At 37.0% G+C, this 19,126-nt stretch overlaps 1 protein-coding gene across 1 annotated transcript in view; it reads right to left on the reverse strand.

Moving 5' to 3' along the window:
* LOC120301124 (telomere-associated protein RIF1-like) overlaps positions 1 to 19,126 on the reverse strand; it is a 46,986-nt gene that overhangs the window by 6,574 nt on the left and 21,286 nt on the right. The window contains exons 22-33 of the mRNA XM_039327833.1: positions 14,374 to 14,416; positions 12,577 to 12,779; positions 10,667 to 10,766; positions 10,388 to 10,519; positions 9,938 to 10,083; positions 9,052 to 9,141; positions 8,906 to 8,972; positions 5,054 to 8,329; positions 3,419 to 3,568; positions 2,704 to 2,781; positions 2,495 to 2,610; positions 1,541 to 1,694 (exon numbers count right to left, since the gene is read on the reverse strand). Coding sequence (XP_039183767.1) covers positions 1,541 to 1,694; positions 2,495 to 2,610; positions 2,704 to 2,781; positions 3,419 to 3,568; positions 5,054 to 8,329; positions 8,906 to 8,972; positions 9,052 to 9,141; positions 9,938 to 10,083; positions 10,388 to 10,519; positions 10,667 to 10,766; positions 12,577 to 12,779; positions 14,374 to 14,416 — 4,555 coding nt within the window. The remainder of the gene's footprint in view (positions 1 to 1,540; positions 1,695 to 2,494; positions 2,611 to 2,703; positions 2,782 to 3,418; positions 3,569 to 5,053; positions 8,330 to 8,905; positions 8,973 to 9,051; positions 9,142 to 9,937; positions 10,084 to 10,387; positions 10,520 to 10,666; positions 10,767 to 12,576; positions 12,780 to 14,373; positions 14,417 to 19,126) is intronic.

Here is a 19,126-nt window from a genome sequence, read left to right on the forward strand (position 1 = left end):
AAAATTTTGATGAACCGGTTCTATTAGATACTTGGGAGATTATTTGGGTGACGAATGTTAAATTTACACAAGCCCAAAATTTAAGGGAAAATTTTTATAAAATGTTTTATAGATGGCACCTTGATCCACAAAAATTTGTCTCGTATGTATCCTGATTTGCAGCCTAAATGTTGGAGATGTGGATGTCTGGATGCTACTTATTATCATATCTGGTGGTCATGTAAAAATATAAAAGCTTTTTGGATTAAGATATGGTGGAATATCTAAAGAATTTTTAGAAGAAGGATAAAATTTACCCCACAATTGTTCTTGTTAGGTATTGTTTCTGATTGTGATAGTAAAGAGACTATATTGATGTTAAACTTAATCGCAGCCGCCAGGTTGTTAGTAGGGCAATGTTGGAAGAAGGAATCTTTGCCTACTTTGCAAGAGTGGTTTCTTAAAGTTTCTTATTTGGCGGAAATGGCAAAGATTTCGGCTTTCTTGAAAGATCAATCGCAGGAGAAGTACCTCCTGGTATGGAAAAAATGGATAGATTTTATACAATATAAGCTGGATATAAAAAATATTATTTAGTTTTTGAATAATTTATATTTAAAATTTAAGATATTTCATAGACATTTTTTTTTAATTTTTTAATTTTTCTTTTCTTATTGGATTTTTTTTCTGTTTCTTCCTTTCTTTCTTCTTGTATTTTTTTTATATATATTATTGTTAACTATTTTACAATTTGTTTAATGAATGTATTTAGATTTGTTTATGGTTTATATGTATCTTAAGATTTTTCTTAAAATTTTTTAATTAAGCCTGTATTCAGCTCTGGGAAGGTTGTGGGAGGGTAGGGGAGGGTTGGGAGGGTTTGGGGAAGGGAATTTTTTTCTTTTTGTAAAATTTAAAAATTTTCAATAAAAAAAAAGGTGTGCACTGAGTGGATTCAGGTATCACTTGAAGAGCTGAACTTAGAAAAAATACTAGTTTGTCTTCATCCCGATTTCCTTGTATGTATGGATGCTACTTGGATTTTCATCTGAATGCCTGTAAGAGCCCTCTAGAACTCTTACAAGTGAATAAGCCCGAGAGACAATCCAAAATACCTCAGGTAAAAGAATATGATTAAAATAAAATGGCTCAAAAATAAAAAAAAATCTTGAGGGTGACTGTGGAAAGGGAGAAAGGGAAATTAAACAGTATTAGGGGATAAAGAACATGGGCGTTAAATTACTTGATCTTATGCCACAACCAGGTGAATGAAAGTCCCTTTTAGCTGCATAATAATGAACTGCTGAGGGGTATGGCAATCATTCCAAACTTAAGTCTTTCAGTTGCGATTCAATACAATTTGGGGATGGGGAAATGTCAGAAAAAGCAGAAACAAAGATGTCCTCCTTACTTCTTTCCCACCATCCACATACTGCAAGTTCCAGATTATTTAAATAATTTGTTTATTTCTCCCACTGCTCTTTTTGTGGAGAACCAACTTTTATTTAAGGCGACACTTCCACTTTTGCTTATTTTAATTGAAAAGGGCAAATAAGCTTACCTGTTGGTCATGATAGCCTTTAAGAACCTTTCTAACATTTAAAACTCTCGGAGAGCGAATAGGAAGAGTTTTGATCTGAGCTCTGGTGAGAGAACTCAAGTCGCCCACTGTCCTGATATTCTTTGCTCGAATCAGATGTCCTAATCCTCTTGTCCTAAAGAGAAGGGAAAGAAGGAGTTTTAATGTGCCGTGGAAAATATAACCTTACCATCTAAAAGGTGTGTATTAACTTCAATACAGGCTCTAACCCAGTGCAGATTATAAGTTTATGTACCTATTAAGGTAGCATGTTTTCCCCCAATCACCTTATATATGAAACATTTGCAAAAATAGGCGACACTTTAAATTACTATCCCAAAAGAAGTAATTGAAGCGTACAAGGTCGTAATATTTCTGTTCAAACTATGTGTCAAAAAAGGGCATTTTATCTCCTATTCAAATTTCAAAGAAAATCCTCTGGGTTAAAATAATTTTGTATCGATCAGAATAAATTTAAGATGAGGAAATATTCACATTGTACGGAGGAATCTGCTTATGGCACTCATGTGGCACAATTTGACCTTTTTGCTGATACATACAAAACTGGAATGCACTTTTTGTATATATTTTCTGTCGGTCCAAAATATATATTCTTCAGCTGTATTTTCAACGTAACAATACATCTTTATAGAAAAATGAGTGAGTTCAATACAATGAGATTCAATATACTGAAAAAAAAAGTGTAACTATATTCCCATGAACATTTTCACACATATAACAATTGCCCCAGAATGTATCAGGAATGCAGTGTATCCTTAAAATGTTGATTCCTGTCATCTGCTGCTTGCTAGTGATTAACTTCAAATGAACACATTATTCTACCTGTTAGGAGCACGGCCTAAACATAGAAACACTCAAGCCGATATCTGGCACATAAACTTTTTTCCGGACAACCTCATTCAATGTCCTGCTTACCAAGAGTTTGGAGTAATTTGAGGCAGAAGTATGTCGACCGATGCTTTACAGCCCACCAGGGCAGGATATACACTTTCTTTAGGTGCCGTTGTTGGCTCCGTGACCATTTCTGTCATCTTAAGCAATAGAGAAAATCATGAATGTGGGTAAGTTTAAGAACTGAGCATGGGAGAAATTGAGATGATATAGAAAAAGGATGCAAATCTTACTAAACACTTCTTTGAGCTCTTATATTTATGGCTACGGGTTCCAGGCGACAGAGATCCTTTGGTTGGAGTGGTTATGAGCTGGATAGAAAAAGAGGAAAAAATTTGCTCAAAATCATAGGAATCATCTATAACTCTGTGGTTTATTTTTTTGCAAACAAAACGATAAACCTGGGGTCCTTTATTTAAGAAAAAGGCCAATTCAACGGGACTGTACTTCCAGAGGCAGTTAATACTTCTTCAACAAACTAGCTCAGTTAGGAAAAAAGAACACTCACAATGAAAATTCCTTACTGTTGAAATGACTTAAGGCTCTACAGAATGGGTAATCCATGTAATAGCGATAGAAGAATCAATTCATGCTATGTCTTTTCACACCAACGGTGTGCAATTATAATTTAATTTTAGAATCAACATACCCTACATGAAAAAAGTCCTTTCTGTACATACATAGGTATGTTTGCTTCGCAACTACACATTTTCTTGTGTTATATTGTACAGTGTTTGGGAGATCCCAAAGGCTTGCATAAAGTAGCTGGCCAAACTGGATCTGCAGTAGAAAAACCCTGGTGTATAAGTGGTGGTGGTGGAAACTTTTGTTAACGCAGAAGATACTCAGAATCCAAGATAAGGCTTTTTTACAGATGAATTCATTACGAAGTCCCTGCATCACTGGTGTTATTTTCTAAGAAAAAACTAAGAATAAACTGGGTACTACCTTGGCTTGGTGACTAGGTGAAGATTTAACATTTCGCAAAGATTGAGAGTCATTATTGTAAGGATGAATTCTAAGTACAGGACTTCGTCGGTCAATGTCATCTGCCAATTCTTCTTTGTAGATTGGATTGGCAAAGGAGACTCTTCGGTTCTGTTCACACATATTTGACAAATTACTATTTAAATAAGTTTGAAATATCATACAAATGCAAAAGCTACAATGTCAAGGCTTGGAAGTTCCTATTGCCTACATGTTGGTTTTAAAATACTGATGCTTCAAAACTTCCAAAGGAAATCTGTAGACATTTTGTTTATACGTCAATGCTTCCATAAAAACAAACAATTAGATTAGTATTATCTCTAAAGAAAGATAGAAATCTATCAGAGGAACCTTAAACGTCCTAGTGTGCATCTTTGGTAAAAGCAAATTTATCTAAGTTCCCACAAAGTGGACATGGTCTCCCAGGAAAGTCATCTCCCTACAATGGCAAATGAATTAATGTAACCCTGAACATTATTACAATGATAGTTTTAAACTGCAATACTAAATCTATTTCATTGACCAGGCAGAACCTATTGGCAACCTATAGGGAAATGTATTGCTAACAGTACTGGGCAACCTAAGTGATAGGAAGCACATAATTAAGAGAGGAATAATGAACTTCTTCCTTTTTTTATATTTCACTGAAATTCAGGTTAAACATTTGAGACCATGGATTTGCATTATATTTTGGACAGAAAGATACTCAGTGCTACCTTTTGTTAACTCACTGAGATTCTTTCACTTATTACAACACTTTGTAAGTAGTTTTAACAAGGACATACGCATTTAAGCTTCACTGAGTGGTAATCAGATAGAACTGACTGCCCTGTTTAGTACCATTCAGTTATGATGGTGCTGAAATAGTAGATTTACAACCAGACCTGGCATTTATTAACAGTTGCATCTTGTGATCACCCTTTCTAGACTTCCGACAAGCAAAAGTCAATAGAGAAACTGGCAGTAAAACTGCAAGCCGCTGTCATGTGATCTCTCACTTTATGACCAAAGGTGATTCACTTAACTGTGGAAGTGAGGCAGTAAACCCATCATGACTTATGGTGTCTCACTTAACGACTGCATTGCTTAGCAACAGAGTTGCTGATTCCAATTGTGGTCATTACGTGGTGACTACCTATAGCAAACAAGGGCTGTATCCATTAAAGGACTAAATTATTTGGGGCTGTGTCCAATGCATTGCATCGTTTGAGTGCCATTAGCACTTCATTTAGGCTCTGTATGAATTACTTCAAATGCTCAACCATCAGGCAGAAGAAATAATTTGAAAAATAAAAAATGTGTTAAGTAGGATATAAATGTTCAAGTGGCTATATACAATTACATTAATATAATGTAACCTATAAACCAACCAAGATATGAAGAGAATATTTCAGTGCTGATCAAAAGATCTCCCTTCATCCCACAGTCTTAAAGCTTTATTGCTTCAGGCATGCCACATAGACTTTAGTAGCTTAAGAGGGTAGCAAATCGTGGATTTAATATGGCAAAGAAGCTAAAAATATATTTAGGGTTTCAAGGAGCTTGTGTAATATGCAAATAATCACATGTAGAATGGCAGAAATTGCTTAAAAGTACCTTGTTTGGAGGTGGTGATGAATCGTGTTCCGTTTTTATTACTCTTTTTAGAATGCTAGTCGAAGGAGAAGCTGTTGGGGACCACAAAAAGCGAGTCTGTGTCCCAGGACTTCCACTGACCTTGGCTAAAGAGAGAATATCAATCTCTTTCAATTTTGGTGGAGAATCCAAGACTAAGGTTGGAAGTTCACTTGGTGCGTATGCTGCATTATCTTCTGCGCCTTCTTCTTCATTCGTCTCATTTTCCTGCAGCTCTGCTACCTCGATTGCAGATGTTACCCTAGTTTCTCCTACAGTATTCTGAGCGGCTCTTTCACGAGGCTGCGTTCCCACAATTTGGATAATTTTGAACTCTATATCTGTTTTGCTTTCCAACTGACCATTCTGGTCATTATTGCTTTCCATTATAACGTCTCCTTCTACATCTGGTTCTAAACCCTGATCCTGAGCATTGACGTCTTCTAAATGAAAATCCATTGAAACTGGTTCTAAAGCCTGATTCTGAGGACTGATGGCTTCTGAATGAGAATCCACTGAACCTGGTTCTGAGGACCGATCCTGAGCACTGAGGTCTTCTGAATAAGAATCCACTGAACCTGGTTCTGAAGACCGATCCTGAGCACTGAGGTCTTCTGAATGAGAATCCACTGAACCTGGTTCTGGAGACTGATCCTGAGCATTGAGCTCTTCTGGAAAAGAATCCACTGAACCTGGTTCTGAAGACTGATCCTGAGCATTGAGCTCTTCTGAATAAGAATCCACTGAACCTGGTTCTGAAGACCGATCCTGAGCACTGACGTCTTCTGAATAAGAATCCACTGAACCTGGTTCTGAAGAATGATCCTGAGCACTGAGCTCTTCTGAATGAGAATCCACTGAACTGGATTCTGAAATTGTTTCAGAGGAAGGAAGATGTATAATTTCTGCAATTGGCTGGTCACATTCACTTTGGACCCGTGCTAATTTCTCCAGTTCAGCATTGGGCGCATTGTCTCTTGGTCGGCCACTGACAGATTCAGCAACAGTGCTGGCCTCTTTCACATCAGCACCGTCCTCAACGAAAGGCAGCGGAGTGCTTGTGGCACAAGGCTCTGCGCTCAGCCTCTCTGCCAAAGGAATCTCTTCAGCATTAGGAATCAAGGTCAGCGCCATGGTTACTTTGCTAAGGACCTTCCTTGGTTCTTTTAACTTTGGTTCTGGAGTGCTTGCCTTTTTCGGCTTTTCCACTTGGGGAGACAGTTTTTCATCACAGCATTCGCAGCTCCTGGATTTCCTTGCCCGCTTGCTTCTTTTGTGCTGGCATTCAGAAATATCTAAAAATGTCTTGGGTGAAGTAAAGGCACTGACAGCGGTAGCAGAAGCATCGCCTTCTGAAACGCCACTTGGGTTGTTAGGTACCACAGAACGTGTGTCAAGAGTACTAGGTTCCTGCCTGTTTTCCAAAATAGGCTCCGAAGTGGATTCTCTCCTGTTAGCAGGCTTTCTTCTCCCTGTATCTGAAGAGGCTCTAGGATGTGAAGCGCCTGCATTTTCCTTAAGGTCCACACAGGGACTTAATGGGAGAGTACCTTTTTCTTCCTTTGTACCGATTTCCTTTGCATTAGTAGACATTGAAGGCATTTCTGTCTCTCTGCCAGGAGGTATTTTCTGTTTTCCTACTGACTGGGTTTGGATTTCTACTGCAGCTTGGGAACAAAACTCTTGGCTCTCTGGCTCTTCCTTTACTTGATTCCCAGAGGAATCATATTTTCTCAATTTCCCAAACCATTTCCTCTTCGCTCCTTCCTCTCTTGTTTCACTGCTATCAGATTCACACTTTTCCAAATTGGTAAGTAATCCTTGTGAAGCTGCTCTTCTTGTATGATAACGTGGACATAATTTTAGTTTCTCCACAGGCGCATCTTGGCCTGATTCTTCAAAGTCAGAGGCAGGACTACGTTCAGATTTCCCAAGACTCGTGTGCAACTCCTCCTGGCTGTTCTCTCTAGCGTCTATGTTTCCTGTAGCGCTGTTTACACCCACACTTCCTGACGCATCAGAGGCTTTTTCAAGTGTTTTAGCCTTTTCTTTTTGCCCAGGAGTCTCCCTATTTTGTGCCATCTTCCTTGGCAGAATTTTTTCATTGTCTTTTTGCTTCTCCACACTTACTGGTGCATCAGAGGCTTTTTCAAGTTTTTCAGCTTTTTCGTTTTGTGCCATCTTCTTTGGCAGAGTTTTTTCATCATCTTTTTGCTTCTCCTTTTGTTGATTGTCCTTTTTGTCTTGAGTATCTACAGCTCCATCTGTTTCTGCTTTTCGTCTTAAAGAACGTCTTAATGTTTTCTGGTTAAGTGAAATATTGAGACTTTGGTTAACTTCGGACACTGCCTCTTCATGAACATCGATCTCTGGAGAAATATTCTCTCTGTGCTCTAAATTTGGCCCTGCACTTTCTTTTTGAATCATGTCCTGGAGGGGTTTACTCTTCATTATTGTGCCGTCAGCCACCCTGACGCCAGGGACCTGAGCCTGATTATCTAGCAAATATTCTACTGCTTGCCTGTCCACAGATAATTCATGCTTTTCCTCGCAATGCGTGTCACAAATCTGAATTTTTTCCTCTTGACCCGACTGCATTTGCTCTGAAGATTTGTCTTCGGAAGTTTTATTTTGTCCAAGGCTTGGCTTCTTTATCTCAATTGTGTTGATAGACTCCAATTCTGGCTCAGTGGTGTTTTCCTCTTTACTTCTTTTTGCTTTGACACACATCTCTAGAGCATTTAAGATTTCTGAGCGTGATCTCTTTGTGCCAGAGACGGTTTTTCTCGCTCTGAGTTTTAAGCCACTTTTATTCTCCAGGTCTGGCTTTCCTTTCGGAGAGACATCTGAAAGAACAGTGCTTTCCTTCTGGATAAATGGACTTGTTAATGTTATAGAAATGTTATTAAAAACTGAAGGACCAAAAGGCCCGTTGTCAAAGTCATCAAACTTTTCCAGAGTTACAAAAGCCTGCCTTCTATTCACCGCTACCTGTGGTGTGGCTGAAATTATATCACTAGAAGTTGAGGAGTTGCTGCTGCCATTAGGGGGGTTTTCATTCAAAATAGAATCTGATGTTGGAGATTGTAGTGGAATACCGACATCCAACTCCTCATTTTTCTGATCCAGCTTCTCTTTCTTAAGGGTATTAGCTTGCTTGGTAACAGTAGAAGTACTATTGTCCTGAGATACATTTGATTTGTAATGTCCAGTTACCGCATGTGGAATAAAAAGCTGATGACTTCTTGCCTGTTTTTTCTGCAATTAAACAGTTTGCAACATTAAATATTATGAGTTTCCTGCTTGCATTGTTAATATACCACCCTCCTTACAAAATGATTGCATCAAGCATTCTAGTCACCCATCCATGTATCTGTTTAACAAGATTATGATACTTTAATTACTTGGGAAGACATTGGTTTCAGTAATTTTTTTTCTATCCCGTCTCTAAATGTGCTCAGTATTGCTTTAATGAAAATGATAAGAACACAATGGTATTAAATTGTTCTATTTAAAGATAAGCAGCTCTATTAAGAATGAAATTAATTTTTCTCCAATTGAACATCCAAAACCACAGGATTACCACAATGTATGCACGCCTAAATAATTCTACACGTATCTTACTATGTTATAAGCTCACTCAAATATAATGCTATAATGTTTCTTCCACAATATTTCAGAAAGCCTGCTTTATTGCTTAAGTTTTGTAAAAAGAAAAGAAGAAAAAATAACAGATTTATTTCTGGTAATATCCTTTCATACAAATCCTTTATCAAGAAAGCTCTAAAAATGCCATTACCCCAAACACAAATAACATTAAATGTAGAAATATACCTGGGCTGTTAATTTGTCCTCTTTCTCTTCATGTTCTTCCTTTGTGTCAACTACGATTGGTTTTTCCCTACAACAAAGATCAGTGGTTAAGATGCACTAAAAATACAAAACCCTTTTAGAATTATCTTCTGGTACTTATTACTTACAAAGAATCCTCCTGGTTCTGGATGTCCTGGGAAAACAGAACAGCATCTTGAGATGTATCCAAATTATTATACATGACAGGAATATCATCCCTGAAAAAAATGTACAGAAAGGAACACACACTAAACCAAACTTTTATTTCTGAAGAGTATGTTGGAGGAAATTGAATTCTTTCTTCATCAAAGCACCAGAGAGCAGGACAAGAAACAAGGGTTGGACACTGATCAAAGAGAGAAGCAACCTGGAATTAAGGAGAAACTTCCTGGCAGTGAGGACAATTAACCGTGGAACAGCTTGCCTCCAGAAATCTAGACAGTCACTTGTCTGAGATGGTATGGGTTCTCCTGCTTGAGCAGGGGACTGGACTAGAAGACCTCCAAGGTCCCTTCCAGTTCTATTCTATTCTATTCTGTTGTTCTGTTCTGTTCTATTCTATTCTATTCTCCATCCTTTTTAAAAATAATTCCAGCTGAGAATTCTAGAAAATTTCTAGATTCAAAACATCTAGAGGACACCATGTGGAAAAGGGTGTTTTATGGTGAACTCTTTTTTACACAAAAGTCTGGTTTAGAAAGCCCCTTGCTAGTTATGGAGTGGATATGCCGAGAAAACGTATGGGAAATTATACTCTTTAGTTCCTTCGAGGCCGTGAAAGCCTGTTCATTGCAAAACCTCCTAGTATTTCCTGGCCACAAAAAGAGTAAATTTTAAAGCCAGAAGCTGGCTGGCAAAATAGAACGGGTGTTACAACTCCTAAACATTAAAAGAGAGAGGGAGGGAGGGGGAGGGAGAGGGAGGGAGAGGGAAAGGGAGGGAGAGGGAGAGAGAGAGAGAAAGAGAGAAAATACAAGCAGAAACTGTTAATATGATGAATATAATGTTACAAACCTTTTAGTTCTCAGAACTTCTTTTTGGTGCTCTGTTAAGACTCTTTCTTTTGCTTCTAGAGGAATGAACACGAAGTCCATAGTATTTTCTTCTTCCAAAGGAATGTTTTTTGGTTTTGATTTTGACCCTGAGAATTCTAGCTTTATCTTGTACGAGGAAAAAATATCAAAAAGAGAAAAATAGTTTATAAATAGCATGGAGTCTGTATCTCGGGCATAACACAAGAAAAAAATGATGCCCATCCTATTTATAGATGAATAGGAGAACTTTCTGTTCATGGCTGGGAAGGAGAACACGTTTGTAAATTGCAAATTTAACCACCATTTTAAATGAAAGGCCCCATAGCTAGACTATCATGATGTGCCTGTGTCTCCGCATTGATACTTCCTGTAACTACTAGAGATACAACTGCCAAAACTGTAATTTGATCAGTAAACTTCTATGACTTACTTTTTTAGGTGCAATGTGAACATTAATATTTTCTTTCTCTGGCTCATTGATTTGGGAGAGGAATGAGTCCCTTTTTCCATTAGGATTTACAGTCATCCCACTGATGTTTGCATCCCACTGGGAATTCTCTGTCTGTTTTAAGATATTTAAGTGTAACTTAATAAAAATAAATTAAAATACCAATAACGCAGCTGAAGTAAAGTTATATAAGTTGCTATTTACTCAAAGAAAACTGTAATAAAATTCCAAAGTGGAATTAAAAAAAAAATCAGAACTTACATAATCAGAATATGCAGTACTACTTCCCTCCATTATCTCACAGCTCTCAAAAACAGGCAGTAAGAGTATGAATTTTTGTTTTGCTTTATATAAAACAGACCTGCAAGGAAACATAAGACAGCAGTGAAAATTTGGAAATTGTGGCGATATTTAAAAAATGTGTTTTTGTCAAAATGCTGATAGTTGAAGTTTAAAAAGCAGAATTATACTTTTTTCTTTAGTATTTATTCCACATCTTCAATTTCTGCTACCTAATATTCATATTAAAATAAAAAAACAGATACTAATACAAATAGAAAACCTGCCTGTTTTGCCTGAATGATAAAGTAATATAATAATGTATATATTGCTCATTATACATTTGTAATTTGGGAGATTTATCCAAGTAAACATGTTATTAAGAATAGGTTTACTACATTGAGTAAATCTATGTTGAGATACAGTATTACTGTAATTCCAGGCCAGATGATATTTCAATAAAATATGCTCAGAATTCACACAGAGGTTATTTTCACATATACTTTTCTCAAATAATTACTTCCTCATTCATGTCTATCTTAATTTAAAAAATTGAAGAGAAAAAGATTAAGCATTTATAGTTGTGATTTCATACAGAATTCCATTATCAAGTTTACGGTTACAGGAAGTTCTGAACACAAAACTACCAGGACAGAATGGCCTGAGCTCCAGATCTTTTTAAAAATTCCTAACCCTCCTAAGGCTGATTCTAGTTCTTAAGAAAAAATAAAAGTGAAACATTAATTCACAGCAAAAACCAACTCTCATAAAGTATAATGTCACAATACTGCATTGTTTAGCGATATCGACCCCAGCAGTCCTTGTTGCCAACATGAAGCGAGGATTGCAGGTTATTAAGCGAAGGGCTTATGTAACTGCAGCTTGTGACTTCCTGCAGACTCCCCAAAAAACAGTTGTCATAGAAGCCAGCAGGAAGTCACACGTTCCAAGCAAGCCAGCGGGCAGATGAGCACTGTGGAGTCCACCTAGCTAAAGGAGTGGCTGCCGAAGCAGCTTTGTGGTTAAGCAGAGGCACAGGGGTGGCTGCTGTGGCATGGTGCATGTATGGTCAGGAGCACGTGCGGCAAACGGCATGCAGGTAGTTGCTGTGGTGAGACTATGGCCAGCACTGGCTGCTGCAGCCTGGTGTTTGCGTGACAAGGCGCTATTGAATATGAATGGGGGAATGCTGCAGATGTGCACAGCATGGAGAACTACATCCCCGGGACCTCGTACCCCATAGCGGGAAAATATTGGGACCAGGAGTGACTGACAGGAGTGATTTGTGACCCTTGCTGCTGACTTTGCTTGTACAAAGCTGGCAGGGAAGATTGCAAATGGCAAGGATGGGATGGTGGGATGCAGCAACTGTCTGAAATGCAAGGTGGCTGCCAAGTGATTACGTAACTGTCGGGGGTCCTGAGATAAGTTATGGAAATTGTTTGTACTTGGCTTGTTGAAGAGGAAAATCATTTTTTATATATCCTTTTTCTTATTCTTTCTTTTCTTTCTCTCCCCCTTTTCTCTGCACATTTTTTCACTTTGTATATCTTATTTTTTCTTGGATCCATATTACTTTTTTAATTTTTGCATATTTAAACTTTAATAAAATTATTGACAAAAAACCAAGATGTGATCCATCCTTCCTATCAGTTTTGGCTCCGGGGTGCTCAATTGAATGAAGCAACTGGTAGAAATAATAATGAATTTCTTCTTTCTTGTACTGCATCTTTGCAGGTGACTACAGGGGGATGCATCAAAGCACAGGAGAAACTTACTGTGTCATAAATAGAAGGAATGTCTAGATCCAAATTATGCCATGTTATGTGATGGCATGTCTGTTTCCAGGTTGCAAAATGTTATAATAAGCACAAGAATAAAAGATGTCTTACTTTAATTCTTCAGGGTATGTCAGGGTTACCGCTTTTCCAAATGTTGCGTTCCAAAACTGAGCAGCATGGCTGCTTATCTGTTTATTCTTATTTAAAAACATTATGGTCAATAATGGACAAAGCTCTTCCAGGAGCTCACTGTTAAAGGATCCAGTATAGTTTGACTGCACACAAGTAAGGCTGTCTGCCAGTAACTTTTCACACTGAAAGCAAAAATGGTACAAGAAACATTAATTTAAAAATATATACGATGTATTAATCTCATTTGTATTTACATAACAAATATACTGCCTTTTCTAATTTATATCCCACTCTGATTAAATTTATAACAATTAAAACCCAAAACAAGTTACTTTCCAAAAGCAATTAGGCCATCGGCAACTTGGTTGAACGGTGATGGCTAGATGGACACACCTGTGCAGTGTGATTATTTTACTTATTCATTTACAAACCATAAATGCAAAAAGCCTAGGTGGTTCATTGCATCGCCAGTAGAAATAACAATAAAAACACATCACCCGTACATGAAGCAGCACATTTCCCATCATGTCACTATAGTGGACCCCCAACGATTGGCTCCTCCCCATCCTAGCCTGATGCCTTCGTAAAAATAAGGAGATAGCTTGTCATTGCATAAACCTCTATAGGATTCTTAATTCTTGAGTTCTCAGTCTTACTCAACTAGCAGGAGAATAACCATCAACTGAACCTCCCCAAGGCAGAGATTTGCATGCATGAAGGAGGATATTACCCTTATCCCTACCTGTACAGAATATCTCCTCCAGATTTGGAGAGCCACGCAAGGAGGGGCAGATCTGGCCTTATCAACCACATTTGGCATTGATATAGAAAGCCACTGGTAACCAGGGCAGCCCTTGAAGGACTTGTAACCATCTTGCCTGTAAAAATCTACTTAAAGCATTTTCTGCTGCATTCTGAACCAATTGCAATTTCTGAAGGCCATTCAAATGACAAAACTCGACCACACTATTGATTAATTAAGATAAAAAGATGACAATCTGATATACCGTATATGCTGGCGTATTAGGCGACCCGGCGTATAAGACGACCCCCGAGTTCGACGCCGGGTCGCAAGACGATCGACGCCAAGTCGCATATAAGACGACTTTCTAGGCATGCGACTCGGCGTTGATCATCTTATACGCCGGAAATGACGTTATTTCCGGCGTATAAGATGACTTTCTAGGCATGCGACTCGGTGTCGATCATCTTATACGCCGGAAATGACGTCATTTCCGGCGTATAAGATGATCGACACCGAGTCGCATGCCTAGAACGTCATCTTATACGCCGGAAATAATAAATAAATAAATAAACTTTATGACTCGGCGTATAAGACGACCCCTGAGTTCGGAGGCTGTTTCATCGCTCTCAAAAGTCGTCTTATACGCCGGAATATACGGTAGTTGTCAGAATTGATCCCCTATTCTGTGCAAGTGTATGCTAGCTAGAAATGCCACTGCAGTTTGCAGTATTCTCCCAGCCAAATCTGCATTTCTGTTCCAGAATGTGTCTGAATTGGGAATAACCCTCATAAAGAAATAAGTGAGCATTATTTATTTATTTAAAGGATTTATAAACTGACTCACTTCAGGGGCTTTAGGTGATGTACCAAGTCAAATATAGCACAAAGCACAATGAAGTGAAACAAGCATATGTTTCTGTTATATGTATTAATACTATATTTGTTCTAAAATTAGCTCCAGAACAGCAGGATATTGAATATTGTTAGTATTTAAAAGACAGACAAATAGCTTTTTTCCAGATATAAAGTACCTTGCTATCGAGTCCATAACTCATTCTAGATGGATTAGCAGACCTTGTAGAAAAAAATTATTTTCATGTTAAGTATTTATTCAAGTATTTATTCACCAGGTAACACCAAAAATGAAAATAAAAACAGAATTACAACACTAAGCTACTCAAGTCCATTAAAAAAAACAACAGCAGCAAAGAGCATCCCAGGAAAGTAAAGCTTTTTCCATTTATTTTTTTTTTAGAAAGCAAAAAGAAAATTCTTTGTTTGCTGCCAGAAGATAACAGAGACAAACCCATCTACCAATGGGGGAATAGTCACTGAGAATGCCTTCCTGTACCAAATGTATAGGGACTCACCTGAAGAAGTTAAAAATTAAGGTTTGTGTATAAAACTTCATAATACTTTGACAGTCACATAAAAACAGTTGTTAGACAGTTTATCTTTGTTATGAAGGTTACATATTGTCTGTAACTTCCCAATCAAGAATCTGGACTGACATCTTCAACTGGCTGAGCTTTCTAAACAATTTTTAAAGGCAGCCCAGCACTTTCAAATGAGATGCAGCTGAGGCAAATATAATGATGTCCATCTTAACACATATCAAGGAATGGGCCAATATAATTAAAAAGAACCCTCAGAGAAGAGTTAAGATTAAATTGTAGTCTTGTACATACTTTAGCTGCAAAATCCTGCGATTTTTTAAACAGATCTGTTAATGAGCATATGAATAATAAAAAAGGGCTGCAATCAAAACCCCCAAATCCCATTTCTGTTTTAAGACAAAGCATTTCTGTAATAATTGTCTTTACTTTCTTTTTTTTATTGTAAATGTTTATTAAGTTTTTTAAAATTTTACAGAAACAAAACAACCCATCCCCAAACCTCCCCAACCCTCCCATTCCCTCCCCCGAGCTTCCCAGAGCTGAACATAGGCTTAATTAAGATTTCTTCAAATAATCTAAAAGAAAGTATAAACCATGATTAAATCTAAATACTAAAAACATTAATTAAACAAATTATAAGATAATTAACAATAATATATATATATAAGAAAATATGACTATCAAAAGAATAATACTTAAAAGAAAAAAGAATAAAAAAAGAAAAAAAGAAAATAAAATCTAAAAAATATTTTAAATTTTAAATATAAGTTATTGAAAAGCTAAATAATATTTTTTAATGTCCAACTTATATTGTATAAAATCTATCCATTTTTTCCATACCGCAAAATACTTGTCTTTACTTTCTTAGCAGAAAAATGAGTTTTCCTTGGTGAAGCTTGCATATTGTGCTTGTAATAAATGTTTTGATTACAAAGCTAGTTGGTTCAAGTAATTTAAAAACTGATATAAAAACTGGATTTAAAATGTGATGTTTTAATTACAGAGCTTTAAATTAGGATGCCACCAATAAAGTATATCTAGAAAGTCAAGAGCAGTAGTAGTCAAGGGGTTTCCCATGATTACGATTACATGCTCTCAAATCATTGTCACCTGTTAGGAACCATAGAGATGCTTTTTCTCTGGAATCATCTTTCACTAACCTGGTCCTTCAGAGGTCTTCCAAGGGTGCATGTACCACCCCTGTACCTTCTCCATCCATCTTTAATCTGCTTTTGACCTCTTTTAATTTGCAGTTTTTATGAAAGGCCATTCAAAGCCACGTGGATAACCTTCCACAATTACTTCAAATTAGTTCTATGAGGCAATTTCATCACAATAACATCGGTGTGCTATTGTGATGAAATTGCCTCATAGAAGTAATAACATAACATCGGTGTGCACTTCCGGTGGATCAGCGCGGGCGATGGCAGCTACCTTGTAGCCGTCCTCTTGGGTAAGTGTATTCAATCGCTATGAACAGCGGACATCAGCTGTTCAGCAGTTCAAAATCCCCCTCCCGGGCAAAGGGGGGGGGAAGAGGGTTGTCTGAATAGTGGTAGAGCCTCTTATGCACCCCCAATATTTTTTGGGGTGTGTGTGTGAAAAGAGTGCTCCCACGGAGTTCAGACTGTCTCCGCTCCCAGCTGCTTTTGTCCCTAGGGACAAAACAAGCCGCTGCAACCACCTCCGCGATTAAAGAGATCTGGTGAGTTTTTCTTAGAAGCGGACAGAGTTGACTAGAGGATTTAGCTTTTGCTTTCTTTGACTTTACTTGGATTTTAAGTTTAAAGACTTATTTTTACGTTTATATTCCCTCTTTTTACTTTTTACTTTTTGCTGAAAGGGAAAGTAAAATGGCGATCGGCAGGCTTTCCGGCGTTTTTTTTTTCCTTTTCTTTTTTCCCTTTGGGAAGGTAGAATAGCGATCGGCAGGCTTTCTGGGGTTTTTCCTTCCCTTTCTCTTTTTTTTTTCTTTTTAATGATTGGAATGGATGTTTTATTTTATTTTTTTTTTGTTGAAAGGGAAAATAAAATGGCGATCGGCTTTTTTGGATTTTAGAAGCATTATTATTTTTGTTTAACTTTTTCGTTTTGTCTTTTGTATTTTTAAAAAAAATGGAATGGATTTTTTTTAACTCCCTTTGATTTTATTTGGATTTTTAGCTTAAAGATTTATTTTTATTTTTATATTCCTTCTTTTTATTTTTTTTCCCTTTTGTTGAAAGGGAAAGTAAAATGGTGATCGGCAAGCCTTTTGGTGTTTTCCTCTATCCTTTTCCCCTTTTTTTCTTTTTTTTAATGATTGGAATGGAACGTGGATTTGATTTTGATCTTGGGTCTGGATTTTAGAAGTATTATTATTTTTGTTTAACTTCTTTGTTTTGCTTTTTGTATTTTTTTTTTTAAAAAAGGAATGGATTTTTCTATTTTTCTATTTCATTATTTTTTTTCTTCCACCCTTTGTCTTTTAACTCCTTTCTTTTTACTATATGATCTCTTTTTGAAGGATTTTTTGATTTTTTGGAGTTAATCTCTTTTTTTCTTTTGTTTAATTTTTGTAACTTTTAAGAAGGAGTAAAGATTTCTCTAAGAAGGCTCTAAAGTGTTTAGTATTTTTTTGTTATAATGATCCCCTTTTGAAGGATTTTTTGAATTTTTTTTTTTTTGGATTTAACCTTTCTTTTTTTTTTTTGCTTAATTTTTGTAATTTTTAAGAAGGAGTAAAGTTTTTTTTAAGATGGCTCCAAAGCGTCCAGGGATTCCTACAGTTCCTAAAGTGGCTTCTTCTTCGGTGTTATCATCAGTGCAACAATCTAAATCAATAGCTTCACCCTCTTCCTTGGTCCAGCCAATAATTGTGAAGGATTTGCAAGATATGATGGGAAATGTTATATCTCAAATTAGGGCAGAAATGAAAGAGATTTTAGAGGAAAATAATAAGATTTTGAGGCAGGAGATAGTTTTGGCTTTAAAAGGAGTTGCCTCTGTTCTTGAAAAGCTGAACGCCCGTGTGGAAAAAGTGGAATTGATGGAGGGAAAATTTGAAAGTATGGAAAAAGAAATGGAAAATGAGATTCTTATGCTTCAATATGGACAAATGGAATATGCCCTAAGAATCAGAGGCTTGGGAGAGTCTTTGCAAGGAGATCTGAGAGAGATGGTTGCAAAGGACTTTGCTGTGATTTTGAATAAAGAAAAAGAGGAAATACTTGGTGAAATTGAAAAATTATTTAGAGTTAATTCTGTGGTGGCAGTGCAAAAGAATTTGCCAAGAGATGTGGTAATTTACTTTGGGAAAAGATCCCTGCGCAACGAAATTATACAAGCTTTTTATAAGAAGAGATTTCAAATTGCTTCACAAGATGTTATAATCCTAAAGGAGATCCCATCTAAAATTTTAAGAAGAAGAAAGGAGTTTGCCTTTTTAGCAGATGAACTTAAAAAGAGATGAATCTCGTTCAGATGGGATGTTCCGATTGGAATGGTGGTGAACTACCTGGGGATATGTTATAGACTTAATACTGTTTTTCAAGCAAAAGACTTTTATACTTCGGTCCTGGGGGTATGTTCATCGCCATCTATTAAGTTTAAAGCTTTGGAAGAAAAGAAGGTAGAATTGCAGTCTGAAGAGCCTATACTTATGAAAATTGGGAAACCTCAGTTTGAGGGGTCTCAACAAGTTGAGATGGAGGAGCAGAGGATAACCTGTGCAACATATAATTGTAAAGAAAAGGATCAATTGCAGTCTGAACTGCTTACATTTATGAAAATTGGGAAACTTCAGTTTGAGGGGCCTCAACAAGCAGAGATGGAGGAGCAGAAGACAACCTGTGTAACATACAATTGTAAAGAAAAGGATCAACAGAAGAAGGTCAAGGAAGTTTCACAAGTATTGGTTCCTGAATCTGCGGGAGAAGCAGGATTTACAAACTTTTTGGAGCAACCTTTAAGGGCAGAATTGCAGTGTGAAGAGCCTATATTAATTAAAAAGGGGAAATTTCAGTCTGAGGGGCCTCAACAAGTCGAGATGAAAGAGCAGAGGACAACTCGTGCAACATATAAACGCAAAGAGAAAGACCAACAGAAGAAGGAGGTTAAGGAAGCTTCACAGTTATTGGTTCTTGAGCTCGTGGGAGAACCAGGACTCACAAATATTTGGAGCTATCTTCAAGGGCAGATTTTAAAGCATTTTTTTCGAGATTTATGGACAAGAGAGACTGATAAGGGTTGTGTTTATAGTGGATGGAACTGGCTATTGGAGAGAAGATTATGGAGATCGAATGAATTTTAGATAATAAGTTTAAGTACTTAGAAGACTATTGAATTATGGGAGAAGTAAGATTTATAAACTTTTTGGAATTACCTTTAAGAGACTTATGGATAAGAG

This window comes from Crotalus tigris, unplaced genomic scaffold, assembly GCF_016545835.1.
Source record: "Crotalus tigris isolate CLP2741 ecotype Arizona unplaced genomic scaffold, ASM1654583v1 scf7180000024369.3102671, whole genome shotgun sequence".
NCBI lineage: Eukaryota > Metazoa > Chordata > Lepidosauria > Squamata > Viperidae > Crotalus > Crotalus tigris.